Source organism: Leuciscus leuciscus (assembly GCF_965113295.1).
Source record: "Leuciscus leuciscus genome assembly, chromosome: 15".
In the NCBI taxonomy this organism is placed as follows: domain Eukaryota; kingdom Metazoa; phylum Chordata; class Actinopteri; order Cypriniformes; family Leuciscidae; genus Leuciscus; species Leuciscus leuciscus.
Genome location: NC_138739.1, coordinates 10,112,792 through 10,130,128, shown reverse-complemented (window position 1 = coordinate 10,130,128; position 17,337 = coordinate 10,112,792). Strand labels below are relative to the sequence as shown.

The 17,337-nt window shown below is 38.2% G+C and overlaps 1 protein-coding gene across 3 annotated transcripts in view; it reads left to right on the top strand.

Annotated features, from left to right (window-relative positions):
- The window catches only part of LOC309476179 (SLAM family member 9-like), a 54,249-nt gene extending 36,912 nt beyond the window's left edge, over positions 1–17,337 (top strand). For all 3 annotated transcript variants that reach the window (XM_082139426.1, XM_082139427.1, XM_082139425.1), the window contains 2 exons: positions 1,775–2,086; positions 16,895–17,337. In XM_082139426.1, coding sequence (XP_081995552.1) covers positions 1,775–2,086; positions 16,895–17,046 — 464 coding nt within the window. In that variant the 3' untranslated portion in view covers positions 17,047–17,337. The remainder of the gene's footprint in view (positions 1–1,774; positions 2,087–16,894) is intronic.

Here is a 17,337-nt window from a genome sequence, read left to right as displayed (position 1 = left end):
GTTGGTAGTGCTGTCGCTCTAATGTTATTGATAGACTGCTCGTCTGGTCACATCTATACAAAACACCATCACAAGTGATACAACTATATTATTTTAATTTGACTAGGAATTAGGCTCAAAAGAAACAGTATGCTGTTGGGAGAGTGTTTTTATATTACCACAGCAGTGTTCAGTGGATTAAATAATTTACTAGATTATTATCATAAATTACTAAAACGTCATCTGAATTTGACAAATAATCAATTTTATTGTCCCTAATAGTCAACATAATGCAGGGGAAACTGTAAAATGAACTGCAGCAGTGCTAAACTTGCATCTTAAAACTACAACACTCGACCTATGAATGTATGAATTAAACAATACAATACAATACAATGTTTATTTATAAAGCACAATTTAAAAACAACCGAAGTTGACCAAAGTGCTGTACACACACACAAAAAAAATAGTAATAGTAAAAAATAGTAATGATAATAATCTAAAAATAAAACACGAGCTGTAAAATAGGTGTAACACACGAAAGTTAAGTCATAAAACAGCAAGTCAAGATATATTAAACGCCAAAGAAAATAAATAAGTCTTAAGAGTAGACTTAAAAGTAGATAAAGTTGTGGCAGTTCTGATATGAACTGGGAGACTATTCCATAGTTTAGGGCCGATGACAGAAAAGGCGCGATCACCTCTATTTTTTAGTCTTGTCCTGGGAACTTGCAATAGTCCAGAATTAGCAGATCAAAGTTACCTTGACTGAGTGTAGGGTTGTAGCAGATCTGACAAGTACTGTGGTGCCTCATTATGAATAGATTTAAAAACAAACAACAGAATTTTAAAATCAATTTTATATTTGACTGGCAGCCAATGTAGTGAGATCAAGACCGGCGTGACATAATCATATTTACGCTTTCCATAAAGAAGCCGAGCCTCTGCATTCTGAACTAACTGTAGACGTGAAACACAAGCCTGTGGAGCACCGATATACAATTAATTACAGTAGTCCAGTCGAGATGTAACGAAAACATGCATAACCGTTTCGAATTTCTTAAGGGAAAGAAATGGCTTCACCTTTGACCGAAGACGAAGATGATAAAAACACGGCTTAACCACAGTACTTATCTGCTTATCGAATTTAAGATTAATATCAAACCAAACACCCAAGTTTCTGACACACTAAACTCACTGAGACTGTCGAAAGTTTCTTTTCCATGCATCATTTTATTATATCCATGTTTGTGGTTAGTTAGAGTCAAATCATATAAAACAGTGAAATCGCCCTCGAACTCTTGTCTTTCCTGCACTGCACTCGAGACGGTGACGGGAGATGAGCTCCACTGAAAGGCTTCTTTCCTATTGGTTGTCGCTCGCGAAAATCTTTTTTTTTTTTTTTTGCATAAAGTTGACATTTCTCAACTGTGATGTAGATTACCTAGATATTACACTTTTTAAAAATGAGACTCTATAAATCGAGGGGATGGGGGGCCTACAAAACCTCTCAGCCCCAGGGCCTAACATTAGGTTAAGGTGGCTCTGGCAACAGCAGTGCTTTTGTGTAATGACTCTCAACTGCATATGCCAGTTTTGCGATGTAGAGAAGTTGTTGGAAGTGTGGGTCAGTGGATAGACGTTGGCTCTTAATCATTGAGTTGTGGGTATGAATCTCACGGTATTAAGACCTGTCTCTATTCATTTTATTTTTTGCATTGTGCTTTGTGGAGTGTAGGTCATGCATGGCCTCATAACTTATTCTTATTTCTCTCTATTCTTTCATGTTTTTCAGCTCCTCTGCCTGTCATTAGCAGTAACTCTTCAAACTGTTCATCATCATCATCATGTTCATTGCTGTGTTCAGTGGTGAATGTGAGTGATGTGACTCTCTCCTGGTACAAAGGAATCAGTGTATTGTCCAGCATCAGTGCGTCTGATCTCAGCGCGTCTGATCTCAGCATCAGTCTCTCTCTACCTCTGGAGATTGAGTGTCTGGATGATTCCTACAGCTGTGTGGTGGCTTCTTCATTCACCAACTGGACCACACATCTCAACTCTGAACTCTGCCAGACATGTCCAGGTATGTCAGCAGTGATATTAACAGGTATTTACTGAGTTTATGTGTTCCTGGTCACTGATTTAAAGGTCCCGTTTTATGCCCCTTTTCACAAGATGTAAAATAAGTCTCTGATGTCCCCAGAGTGTGTATGTGAAGTTTGAGCTCAAAATACCCAACAGATCATTTTTTACAGCATGTTTAAATTTACATTTTTTGGGGCTCAGAAAAACGAGCTGTTTCAGTGTGTGCCCTTTAAATGCAAATGAGCTGCTGCTGGACGACACAGGGGGCGGAGCTTCATGAGCTCGCGCTCAGTCTGTCAGGAAAAATTCATCTCACGGAATGATGATAATATCAGAAACTCTCAGTAACGGCGTTCATTTCGAGTCGGACAATAATGCCTACAGAGTCAGAGTGCTGTATAGAGATGAAACAGGTATGGTATAGTAGTTTAATTACGGTTATTGTAACGTATTTGTCATCTGCTTGTAGGCTATGTATCCATTATTTATTAATAGCCTACAAGTCTGCTGTCTGAATGATGATCAAACATGTACTGATGAGTTTAATAAAGTTTATTGTACATCACACAAAAGATGAAGCGTCAGTTTTACTTCAGAAAATCACCGTAAGAGCTGAGTAAACACAGTAGCCTAAGTTATAAGAAGTGCGCAAGTAGCCAGTAGAGTTGAGGGAGCATTCCTGTGGGCGGAGGTTAGTCAAGAAACGGTTCTAGTGACATCATTAAAGAAGGAAGTAGAGGGATGTAGTCCAATCGAGCCGTTTTTTGTAGTCAACTTCTGTTAAATAAAATATCTCGCTTGGCATTGAACTTTGAGCTTTATAATTTTACAGATATTATTTATGCTCTAACAGCAACATTACACACTAACTAAAGTTTGAAACATGGGATCACGCAGAACGGGACCTTTAATGTATTTTTATCAACAAAGTTAGTAATGGATGTGTTGTTGATGTTCTTGGACAATGAACTCTTTCTAGATTTTCACTGATTGTTCCTTCAGGAGAAATTCTATTTAAAAAAACATTTTTAAGCAAGTTTAACAACGGGGGAGCTACTGAGGTGCACATGGAGTAGACGCGTTTCATCAAGCTCCTCCACGCCAAGTTTTTTAAATTGGTGGAATTAGGTGCCGTCTTAATATTTTATTTCGTATAAGTGTATTGTGAACTTGTACTTAGCTTGTGTCTCTCACCTGAAAACCAGCAAAAGCCTCAAAGTTCTGGCCCTCAGCCTTCGGCTAGCATTAGCTGTGACGGAGCAAATCTCGCCGATAGTTATGCTTCTACCGATGATATGCCACTGATGTGGGAAAAGATATCAAACAAGATTCTTGCAACCATAAATGAAAGATTCGATAAGTTTGAGGAAGACTTTCGATCTCTACAGACATCGGTAGGGGAATTTGCGGAGAGAGTGGAGACTGTCGAGGGTCAGACACGGGACCACGAGGGCCGCTTATGCTCTCTCGAAGCGGCTTTGTCAGATTTGCAGAAGAAGAATATAGCTCTTCGAGCGAAGGTCAATGACTTAGAAGGGAGATCGCGACGCAACAATAAAAAAATAATTGGTATCCCTGAGGAAGAGGAGAAAGGAAGACTGACTGAGTTTGTTGCAGCGTTGATCCCACAACTACTGGGCGAGACTCACTTTCAGGTAACACTGGTCATTGACCGGGCTCACTGTGATCTCAAGCCAAGGCCGTCAGATGGGGAGACCCCGCATCATCATTGCACTAGTGCATTTCTTTCAAGAAAAGGAATTAATCCTTCGACTTCGCCGAGATCGCACCCTGGAATACAACGGTCCTGTAGAAAGTTAAAGACATAGACCCTGGCTGTGAATTTTTTTAAGCTTTTAGCAAGAGGCTGGCTCCTTATATGCTGAGAATGGCACAGGATTCAGTCAAAAGGAAGAAACTGCCTGATTCTTTATATGATGCAAATATTTGTGTAGTTTTGAAAAAAAGGAAAACCTGAGACTGATCAGCTAATTATAGACCCATTGCACTCTTAAATTTTGATCAAAAGTACTGACTAAAATATTGGCTTCCAGGTTAGCACAACACATCTCAACGATTATCCATCCTGACCAAACTGGGTTTATTCCAGGAAGGTTTTCATTTTGTAATGTCCATCTACTTCTTAATATTTTATACGCAGACCGTCAGTTAGCCAACAACTTTGCAGCTATTATTTCACTAGATGCCCAAATGGCCTTCGAATGGCCATATATGTTTGAGGCACTAAAACAGTTTGGATTTGGAGACAGATTTATCGACTGGATCAAAATTGTTTATTTCCGTCCATCCTCATCTATATTGACTAATGGTATTAGATCCAGCTCTTTCAAACTGCACCGGGGGTTTATGAGAGGGTGATCCTTTATCACCTCTTCTTTTCAACATTGCACTTGAGCCATTAGCTGTAGGAATCAGAACTCATCTGCATATTCATGGTATTTCATTGGGGAATGCTGAAAGTCTGATAAATGTATATGCCGATGATCTTTTACTGTGTGTTACTGATCCTGTGGTCGCTGTCCCTAAAATTTTAGATTGCATTGATTCTTTTAGTAAACTTTCAGGACATTCAATAAATTGGAGTAAAAGTGAATTTATGCCCCTAACAAATAACTTAAGTGACAACTTTTTGAACAGTATACCATTTAAAATAGTGGAGGATCACTTTACATATCTTGGCCTGAAAATTCCAAAGAACCCTAAATATTTGTGTCATGATTCTGCCCTCGTGTCCTTGATTTTCTTTAGTCTTGAGGCAGGATCATGACAGACCCGTGTTTTGTGTGCAAGCACATGGCCTTGTGTTTGGGCTGTGTACTTGTGTTGTCTCGTTACTTAACCCCGCCCCCTTGTTATCCTCGTTTTGTCATTATTGCTTTACCTGTGTCACCTGTTATGTTATCATTAGTCTCCCTATTTAATCCCCTTGTGTTTGCTGTCCTGTGTCGGTTCATTGCTAATCATACCTGTGAGTACCTTGTGAAAAGTCTTGTCGTTGTGAGAGTATTTATTAGAAGTATTGTTTGTTTATTGTCTAGTCATTGTTTAGTCTTGTCAGCCTTAGATTCCCTTTCCTGTGCTGTTTTGCCCCCTCGTGGGTTTTGTTTTCCTGTTTTTGTACCAATAAACCTTGTGTTCACTGTATACTGTCTGCATTTGGGTTCATCTTCTTGCATCCTCATAACAATTTGTTTAAATAAAATTTTTTAGACATGATTAACAAATTATGTTTTATTATAGGTTCGGGAGGAGCAGGTGCAGATAATTAACCCAATTAGCACAAGTGGAGATCAATCAGTAATCAACTCAGGACAAGATAAATAACAACAGAACCCACCTCTGTTCCTTGACAGTTTATCAGCATCCCACCTCCACCCCATCTCTTCACTTCTAGTTCCATCTACTCTTACCAACGGGTGGTGGTTTACTCTGGGTTCGGGCAGAAATTCCGAGCTCGGAGCCCTCCATCCAGACAGCATCCCAAATACGCATAACCTTTACCGTGATAATTATATGTAGATGTGAACTCATGAAACTCAAATAAAGCATCGAAAGCTGGAAACTGCTTCCTTTATCGCTAATTGGCCGTGTGAATGTGATAAGATGGTTACTCTCCCTAAGTTTCTGTATCTTTTTCAAAATCTCCCTATTTATTTGCCGGCAACCTTTTTTAAACAACTTGATTCAGTTATTCTGTCATTTGTATGGAACTATAAAACACCTTGCATGGCAAAAGCCCACTTTCAAAAACCTACTGATTGTGGAGGCCTCAGCTTTCCTATTTTTAAAGGTACAATATGTAACTTTTTTGCTGTTGTGTACTTACATTATCCCGACTGTTTCCAACAACTTTCAAACCAGGAGAAATTTGTCATTTAATTCGAAGACACGTACCGTTTCTTTATTTCCGTTTTGTCGCCGTCAATGTCGTCATATCCGCGTTCTCCCTGGTTTCCGCTCGTACTGCCATAGTAATAGTACACATAGTAATAGCCACTGATAGTAACCAAGGCGACAGACGTGGACAACTGTGTAGTTCGCAATGTCTATTTGCACGCTGTTGTTGTTTCATTCAAACATTATGGACCATGGCAAGCAGACTTTGGATAAAAAAGGAGAACTAAAACGAGAATCAATATCAGCGCGGTGTTTTCGAGATGCCGAGAGCTCCCATAGACAGTATATAAACGAGAGCTCCACATCCGAGACTTCGACTGCTCCTACATGTTACTTTATTAAACAGGTGACTACATTTACATAAAACTAATCAATGTTATATAGTTCAACAATGATAAAATGTTAGAATATCTGTATGTTATTCTAATGTTGATCTAGCTTACTGCTAAGTCTCATACAGACAAACTAACGCATAGAATATCATACATTTCAACTAGGGCTGTCACGATATGATATCGCGATTATCGCATCCAAACTAAAAGTTTGTATTTTCATAATAAATGTGTGTGTACTGTGTATAATTATTTTGTATATTTAAATACACATACATGCATGTATATATAAAAAAAATTTTTTATTTAGATATACAATATGTATATTTATATTTATATAAATATAAATTATATATAAATCTATAAACAGTATATACATGCAAATATTTCTTAAATGTATACAAGCATGTGTGTATTTATATATATATATATATATATATATGTATATATATATATATATATATATATATATATATATATATATATATATATAAATAATTATACACAGTACACACACACATTTATTATGTAAATACAAACTTTTATTTTGGACGCGATAATTGCGATATCATATCGTGACAGCCCTAATTTCAACAACTCAAATGCAGTTTAGTGTGATAGTGTAATGTTAGACCAAGTGAAACAGCGCTGCGTTACCTCACAAGTTTAATTTGTCTAATAAACTGACCTGTGAGTAGCAATTCTGCACTTGCGTGTTCGGTAGAATGAAATGTCCCTATTACTTTTATATCCGCGGAACTTGCGTCGCGTGTGGAGCTGATAGCTGTCTCTTAGCAATCCCGAACTGCTTCATATCACAGTCATGATAAAAACATCGATGTATTCAGTCATCCATAAACATTATTAGATGGTCGGCTTGACGTTGACAACAAGATCCATCATTCTTAGCAAATGTTGCGTCATCAAACTACGCCTTTGTTATTGTAACTGTGCGTTCACACCGGACGCGAATAGCGCGTCAAATTCGCGTCTACCGCGTCTAGTTTGACGCTTGACCACTTTGTGTTAATTCGCGTGTCTGACGCGCGTAAAAACAAAAGTTTGAAGCGAAATTTACGCGCGTCAGAGGCGAAAGTTTCGAAACCCGTTGGCGGCCATCTTTTTTAGATGTTTATCGAGCATTAGCATTAGCATTAATCGAGAGAGTCACCACTCGTATATGCTCTGGAGAGCAGAAACAGCTGCGTAGGGGACATCGTCGCTGTACTCGGGTCCACCAGACCCTCCGGAGGGTTTCAGGAGTTTCACAATTTTCTCCAGGAGCTAGGTTTGGTGGACCTAACGGTGAGGACGCTGACGAGGACAGCGTAGGCCGTATAAGGCCTCGGCCTCGAGTGGTCTATGCCTGTTGAGCCCGCGCTCTACAGCCCGGCGCGAGGTTCACCCTCGCCCGCACCCACCTAATCTGTCATTTTTTTTTTGTTTTGATAATAAATGGAGCCAGCCTCCCAAACCTGTCCTGTGATTTTTTTAAAAGTTTTAATACACTAAATTGTGTTTGTTGTCTTTACATTAGAATAATAATGTTTCATATAATCTAGAATAGATATGGAATAAATAGCATTCAATACAAAATGAGTATCTCTCATATATTGAAATCGAGTTTTTATGTGAAAGATTTGCTTTGCACACCAAGCATTTTAGTCATATTACAAAATAATTTATCGAGGCCAAACATAAAATAACATTATAAACTGTCACTTCACCACGTGACAGCAGCAAACAGGCTCCTGATTGGTTAAAGGCCAATTTATACTTCTGCGTCGAGTGTACGCCGTAGTGTACGTCGTAGGCTACGCACGTAGGCGACGCCGTCGTGAGCATTTATACTTCTGCAAATGTCTGTGTTGCTCTGCAGTTACACCGCCGAAACGCTAGTTGGCGCGGGTGGGTTTTAATGTTCCAGTTCCACTGTGTTTACATTCCTCGCGGCTGTTTTGAGTTTAGGTTTCTACGAGCAATGGCGACTGAAGGAGTCATACAGATGGCTGTATTTCCGCACTTCTTCAAGCAATCTCTCGGTCGCTTGGTCTATTTCCATGGCTCTTCACTGATCTTCGGAATTTAAAAATGGCGGGCGGGCGGTGCAGAGTGCAGAAGATCATTCCGGAAATGCGTAGGAGGAATCCAGCCGACCAATCACAGATCTTGCGGTCCGCGTCGCCGCGACGCGTAGTTACATTTTTGATGAGGTGCGCGTCAGGGTACGGCGAAGGGTGCGTATGCTACGCCGTACCTTCTACGCGCACCCGACGCAGAAGTATAAATTGGCCTTAACGCGGCGCGAATTGACGCAGAAGTTCAGATTTTTCCAACTCGGGCGGCAGACGCGAATTCGCGTCAAACGCGAGAATGCACAAAAAGCACTACATAAAACATTCGCGCTTAACGCGCCAGACGCTCAATTCGCGCCATTCGCGCCATTTGTGCGAACTTGACGCGCGAATGAGGCGTTATTATGGCAAGCCAAAGTATTCATAAACGCCTGGTCAGGCGTCTGATTGCACACTGACACGTAAAAAGCGTGCGTTTTGACCGCCAAACTTTGCCATAAAAGCGCACGTTCTTAACGCGCGCTTTGTGGTCACGGAAAACGCGCGTCAGAAACGCGCGGTTTCTGCATCAAAACGCGCGTCCTCGACGTGTGATCTGCTATTTAAAACGTGCGCTTTGGGGTCACCGAAAATAACAAAATAACAATAAGTTTATAATAACAAAAATGGGCGTTGAAAACGTGTGTTTTGACTAGGACAAAACGCACGCTTTTGACGTGTAAACAGTTAACCCAACAGGCAGTACAAACGTGTGTGAAGTTTCCAACCAGGCGAAAAGGACGCGTGAAATAGGAGTTAAAATCAGTTTGAACGGGTCAGTGTCATTGGCTGCTGAAGGCTTGGGTCTAACCATTTCTGTGGGCTTAGGGGGGTTTAGCTACTGTTCATAGATTAGGCTACCACCATTTAACATGCCATAGATCAGGTTATTCAGCCTATCTATTTTGTCCTTTTTTGTAGAACTTATAGAAATAATATATTTAAATTGCAGTTTTATCAAAATTTTGATAAAAATAAAATTGCCTTGTTTTTCTTCGCTCATGCCTTTTTGTAAATAAACTAGTGCTGGGCAAAGATTAATCGCGATTAATCGCATCCAAAATAAAAGTTTGTGTTTGCATAATATATGTGTGTGTACTGTGTATAATTATTTTGTATATATAAATACACACATATGCATGTATTTATTTAAGAAATATTTGCATGTATGTACTGTATATGTATTTATACATAATTTATATTATACATAAATATAAATAATTTATATATAAATTAAAAAAAAATCTTAAATATATACATGCATATGTGTGTATTTATATATACAAAATAATTATACACAGTACACACACATATATTATGCAAACACAAACTTTTATTTTGGGTGCGATTAATCGCGATTAATCTTTGCCCAGCACTAAAATAAACACATTAGTGGTCATTCTAGCTCTAACATGAAATCATTAACATTTGTGTGGGAAAATCAGTTACGGTGGAGGTAAGCAATCAATGCAGGTTAATCAATATCTGTCTTTAGAGAACAACGTGGACTTTCGTTGTGCTTACATTTGAAGGTATCACAAGCAGGTGGCGCTTATTGAAACCTTTTTGTTCAAATATTGTGCGCTCAACACAGACAAACAGTAATTAAGTACACAGGTGATATTATCCTTTTTTTTTTTTTTAAGACTTAGTGTTTAAATAGGGTATTTTATACTTTATAGAAGTATTTAAGACTTACAGGATTAGATTGAGAGCTTGTGCTCAGGGCAGGACATATATAAGAACTTAATTTGTCCCTATATTTTTTCCATTTTCTTTTTCTTGTGTAGGCCAAAGAAAATATCTAGATTGCAATTTTATGAAAACATTTTTTTTACCAAGATAACATTGCCTTCTTTTGCACATTAATACCATTCTAGCTGTATATCTATACCTCAAGTTTTCAAACTTTAAAAGTTAACATTTGATTGGGGAAAAGTGTACAGATGTGGTTCTTGATCGATGCAGTTGTAATGAAAATTTGTTAAGCAACATAACCTTTTATATATATATATATATATATATATATATATATATATATATATAAAATGACTATAAAATGTATCACTATTGCAAGCAGGGTGCCACCAAGATGCTTTACAGGGACCAAATTACAGAAACATCCGATAGTTCACTCAAAATTCAAAACATTCTGTCTAAATTTATTCACCCTCATGTTATTTCAAACATGCACAAGTCATCCTAATTTTTAAGATTTAACATATAACATATTCTTTTCTTAAATGTGAGCAATGGTAACAGAACTAATTTACATCCTGGGATCAATCAATTATATTTTTTATCCAATTTATTTTCTACAAATGTGATGCATCTTACCAGGTTTCAAATATAAATAAATACTGTCTATGTTATAAGGCTTATGTTATGAAGTCTTCACCTCAATTAGCACCAAATAAAACCAGTCAACCCATTAACATGGATAATCCATCTCTACATCTCTAGATAGATGGATAGTCATCTACATCTAGATCGATAGATAGGTTTATTTTCAAATGTCAGTAGAACCAAATCAAAAGCAATCTACTGGTGCAGAATATAAATTACAGTTTGAAGTGCATCAATAGCCGGACTACCAACAGGTCCTGCAAGAATGTCCACATCCTGCAGTTGTTGCATCTGTGCCTGGGTTGGACTGAATTGTTTAGCAGGAACTGTTACAACTTCCTGCCAATCCAAAGCAGGAATTACAAAATTTTGAGCAGGGCTGGGTCAAAAGAGTTTTCGGACCCCGTTCCAGGGGGCTCTGTCGAGCCCCCCTGCCACGCCCGGGTACCAGCTTCAGCCCGGCCCTGATGGCCGCGGGTTCTGACCCGTGTACAAAGTTTCAAGAGTTTTCGAGCATGTTAAAGGCCCCAAAAGTGCCTGAATAGTCGTAAAAAAATAAAAATAAAATAATAATAATAATAATAATAATAATAAATAATCCTAAGGAAAACAATAGGGCCTTCGCCCTAAAAATAATCAATCCGAAAACAATAGGGCCTTCGCCCTTTCAGGGCTTGGGCCCTAAAAACATGGCACATAAAGTTAAACTAATGCTTTTTGGGCGTGTGTATTGTAAGTTGTATACCATTTCAATTTGTTGGGTTCGTCTGCAGCATGCTGCAAAGCACACAGTACTCCTCTGCATTACCTATACATGTGTTAACATTAAAAAGTTAAATGTGAATTCTTTGGGCAATCATAGTGTAGCCTACTAAATGTCAACATACACGACATGAAAAATACTATCTCAGAACGGTTCTGAAATTACATTAAATCATTCTTGCCTTACTTTTTGCATCCTTTAAGTTATTTTGATGTATATCTGGATTGTATTTCTGTATATTTGGATATTCTTACTTGATTAAATACATTTTTAGACTGAAGATAGCATCTAAAGAGGTGTAATATGACATACTGTACATTGAAATACTGTACATACATTACCATTACAGAATTAAAACAGCAGTAACTGGTCTAAATACATGACCGTGGAGCACCCCAAACAAGTAATTATCAAAAGAAATGACAGCAGTAGATAAATACCAATAGATTCTTCATTTGTGATGTGGAGGCAAACTATAACTCGGGCTTTGATTCTTTCCGTACATTTTTATATGTGTTTTAGAGATTGAATTCAAATCAAATATTAACATTACTGCCCTAACTATTTCTGAATAGGATGTCTACTTCATACATATTTGGAATAGTATGGAAATATAAGGTTCAGATCACTAAAAACCATACATGGAAGTCGAAGATCTCATCGGTGGAGTCTGGATGTCATCTAGTGGAAAATGTTGGTACTGCGCACAATACAATCTTTCCTAAAGCTCATTTATTGAGACAACCTAAAATCTGGCCCAGAACTTGTCCAGATATTTAACATAGATTTTCTTGAAGTTTTAGGGTTGAAAATGTTTTGTAAAAAAAAAAAAAAAAAAAATAATTATATATATATAAACAACATTATGTATTGTATACATTTAAAATGTTCATAAACTTAAACTACTTTAACAACTTTGTTTTACTTTACTAATCTGAGAAGTGTACCCTTTTAGTACCCTGTTAGTTCGCAGTGCATTAAGTAATGTTAACAACTTTTGATTTTAATAAATATTAGTAAAGGTTGAAATGAAATTTGAAATTAACATGTAGAAGTGCAGTTCATTATTAATTAATGTGAACTAATGTACTTAATGTATGAAACCTTTTTGTAAAATGTTACCAAAATTACAATTGGAAAATAAAAAAACTGTGTTTTTTCTCTCTTTCTTTTTTTTTTACTTAAATGATAACTATTGGATTATAATAACTCACCAATAATCCCCTCCTCTGTAAAATTTGCCATCGATAATTCCATGCTGTTTTGCTTGGGTTTAATGATAATACAAGAGACCTAAACCACATAGGGACAAAGGCATGAGCGAAGAAAAACAAGGCAATTTTATTTTTATCAAAATTTTGATAAAACTGCAATTTAAATATATTATTTCTATAAATTCTACAAAAAAGGACAAAATAGATAGGCTGAATAACCTGATCTATGGCATGTTAAATGGTGGTAGCCTAATCTATGAACAGTAGCTAAACCCCCCTAAGCCCACAGAAATGGTTAGACCCAAGCCTTCAGCAGCCAATGACACTGACCCGTTCAAACTGATTTTAACTCCTATTTCACGCGTCCTTTTCGCCTGGTTGGAAACTTCACACACGTTTGTACTGCCTGTTGGGTTAACTGTTTACACGTCAAAAGCGTGCGTTTTGTCCTAGTCAAAACACACGTTTTCAACGCCCATTTTTGTTATTATAAACGCGCGTCAAAAACGCGCGTTTTCGGTGACCCCAAAGCGCACGTTTTAAATAGCAGATCACACGTCGAGGACGCGCGTTTTGATGCAGAAACCGCGCGTTTCTGACGCGCGTTTTCCGTGACCACAAAGCGCGCGTTAAGAACGTGCGCTTTTATGGCAAATCGCGCGTCAGGGACGCGCGTTTGGCGGTCAAAACGCACGCTTTTTACGTGTCGGTGTGCAATCAGACGCCTGACCAGGCGTTTATGAATACTTTGGCTTGCCATACGTATTCGCGTCTACCGCGCCGCAGGATTTTTTTACGCGCGTAACGCGTCTTTGCATTGACTTAACATTGAAATCACTCGCGCCTGACGCGCTATTCGCCAGAGCTCTCACTTTCAGGCAAAAGGGCATCCTGGACAACATGCTACCTGAGATTTCCCCATTATGGGTTAGTGCCGGAGTCCTCTCTCCCAACTTTACTTTTTACAGAGTGTAAATCTATCGGCAAAATAGGAAGCTATAATTTAGTGTTGAGAAATTCCTTGAGGTTTTTGAAGCAGATATATACATTTTATAAAATACCAAAGGTCTCACTCAATACTCCCAACAATCATGCAATCCTTCATTTGAGCCTTCTCGGATTGATGGAGCTTTTTCAGGATGGAGGAAAATTTTTTTATGCTGTATAGGAGATCTCTATATAGATGATCAATTTGCGTCTTTTTCACAACTTAAAAGTAAGTTTGCACTCCCACAGTCTCACTTCTTCCGTTACTTGCAAATTAGAAATTATGTAAAGAAAAATATTCCACAGTTTATAAATAAACCTGAAAACCATATTATTCACAATCTTTTGTCTTCTAATCCTGAAACCACACATTTGGTATCTTGTTTTGTTCGGGCTTTTGCAACATCTACCAACCACCTCAAAGTACTCTGGTCTACTGAACTGAATGATGAAGTGTCTGATGAGATCTAATCCAGTTTAAAGTTATACACCGTATTCACTACTCCAAAACTAGATTAAACAAAATATTTCCATCCATATCTTCTCAATGTGATAGGTGCAAGATAGCAGAGGGGACATTGGCACATTTATCTTGCTTTTGCCCTAATTTGTATGATTTCTGGTCTAACATTTTTTTTATTATTTTCAAGCGCATACAGAATTAACATTCAACCTGACCACAATCTGGCTATTTTTGGCTATTCTGATGTAATGGATACTATCCCTCATATTCTTCAGCATGCTCTAATGGTAGGCTTGATTGCAGCCAAAAAAGTAATACTCCTCAATTGGAAAACTTCACAAGCCCCTTGTTTCCAGAGGTGGTTAAATGAGATGCTTTATATTATCCAAATGGAACAGTTACATTTTGGGGAGCTCTGCTCACAAGCCACATGGGGACCATCAAACAATTGTGAATATTGTAAATTATGTTTATATTTTCAATAATTATTTTGCATATATTTGCTGACTGAAGCAATCCAGATGTTTGTTTGTTTTTTCTCTCCGTTGTGTGTTAATGTGTCTTTTGTTGTCCTGACTGTTACATGCTTTTGTGTTTGTTAATATAACTTCAAAACTGTAAATAAAAAATTAAAAAAATTAAAAAAATTAAAAAAACATCTGCTGAGATGCTTTCATTGAAATAAAGGTATTTTTTCCCCCCAATAATGAAATACTTTCTCCCAGAGACACCTATTAAAACACTGTCTCTCTGTCACTTACAAGTAATTGCTCTGTTTGTTTGAGCATCCTGACCAACCTGACACGGGCACGTCCAATGGAAATCACAGGGCGTGTTCAGGAAACCATTTTGAAACCGTAATTAGGGCCCGAGCACCGATGGTGAGAGGACCCTATTGTTTTTGCTCCGTTTATTATTATTATTATTCTCCAAAGTAAATAGCTTTTTAGAGGGCCTTAACGTGCTCGAAAACTCATGAAACTTTGCACACGCTTCAGAAGTGGTGAAAATGTACGTGTGATATGGTTTTCAAAATTGGGTGGGGCAAATTCGGTCAATTATTGCCCCCACATTTTGCCCCGGCTCCTGGTTTCACATACAGGTATGAAATACATGTACTGACCCAATACCTACAAAAAAGTATCTTGGAGCGTAGCCCTAAACACAACAGGAAGTCAGCTATTTTTCACTTCATCTCAGATTTTGGGCAGTTTTTGCCATTTCATGATGTTGTACTTTAACGAACTCCTCCTACAGTTTTGATCTGATCCTCTTCAAATTTGGTGAGTGTAATCTTAAAGGGATACTCCACTTTTTTTGGAAATAGGCTCATTTTACAACTCCCCCAGAGTTAAATAGTTGAGTTTTACCGTTTTCGAATCCATTCAGCCGATCTCCTGGTCTGGCGGTACCACTTTTAGCATAGCTTAGCATAGATCATTGAATCAGACAGGACCATTAGCATCTCTCTCAAAAAAATGACCATGATATCAAAATGACCGTCATATCATGTAATGATATGACGCAGCGCCTGAAAATAGTCCCCAGTTCGGTAGACTCTAGGGTCGACTATTTTCAGGCACTGCGTCATATCATTACGCCTGCTGGACTCATGGTACTGCAGCAAAGTTTCTTGATTATTACGCAGGAATGAGAGTATAGTTCCTAGCCATATCAGCCGAGAAAATCGCAACTTTTCATTTTCCGTCGGTCTTAGTACACGATGTAACTACAGAAGAGTCGAGTTTTAAATAGGAAAAATATCAAACTCTTTGGTCATTTTTTTGAGAGAGATGCTAATGGTCCTGTCCGATTCAATGATCTATGCTAAGCTATGCTAAAAGTGGTACCGCCAGACCCGGAGATCGGCTGAACGGATTCGAAAACGGTAAAACTCAACTGTTTAACTCTGGGGGAGTTGTAAAATGAGCCTATTTCCCAAAAAAGTGGAGTATCCCTTTAAGGCCTTTCCTAAAGGCGCCGGGTGGAAGTGGCAGGGGTGTGAGGGCCCTTTTCATCGCTGCTTGCAGCTTTAATTAATTTTGCAATTCCATTTTGTGCCACTAGTGATGCAGAAATTACACACTTAACATTCAATGATAATAAATGCTAGCCTGGGAAAACCCAGACTACTTCCGGCGAATTTTAATTCTCTCTCCAGGATAGTCTGGAGAAGAGCCCATTCAAACTCATTTCTGTGCCGCCGAAATCGCGGCACCAATCAGAAACGTTTGGGGAGGGATTTACATGATGACGACAGCGCAGCGACGCTGAAGGAGATTTCATTACAAAGATGGATGCCGCCGTGGAACATCACTCGTTCGAATCATAGACAGTATATAAACGAATCAGTTATCGCGTCTGTTTTGAGCGATTTAAACTTACCGTTTTCGTTAAAACCGGAGCAAAGAACAACACTCGAAGCATACGTCATCTCCTTCATCGATCTGATCGGTTTTATGACTATCCAATTGCGGCCAGAGGAATTTGAGCTACGTCGGTTGGTGACGCCCCTTTGGAAATGATTTGTCTACATAGCTTCCCCAGACCCTATACTCAGTTTCAACTGAGAAGGGTCTGGTTTTAACCAGGCTAAATAAATGCAGTATTTAAGATTCCTTCTGTCCCTCTCAGGTGAAATGCTGTTGTTGTTCAAATATTCTGTTCTGATTCATATTTTTTTATTTCCTCAGACTGTGTTTTCTGTTGTCATGTTTCTGAAGCTGTCACCCGATTGGTCATCTCTGCTCTGGTGGGTGTGGCTGCTGCCTGTATTGTGGTGTATGACATCACATCCAGAAAAGTTCAACAGGAGAGAACATTACAGACATCATCAACATCTTGATCATCATCATCATCAGACCCTCACAGATGAATAATGTCACATTGTGAGGAAGAGGAAGAGGAAGGGAACAGGGCTTTGCCTGAATTTTTTTTTATTCACAACACAAACTGCCTATCAGTTGATCCTGAATGAACTTACAGATTATAGTTCAGTTCTTTCAATTTTAATAATTATTTTTACACTTCTACACATTCTGTTATATAACTGAGATTAATGAGATTGATGGTTTATTTTACTCTATGGTTTCCTCTGGTTTATGTTAACATCATTTATTATAAAGAATCAAGCAAG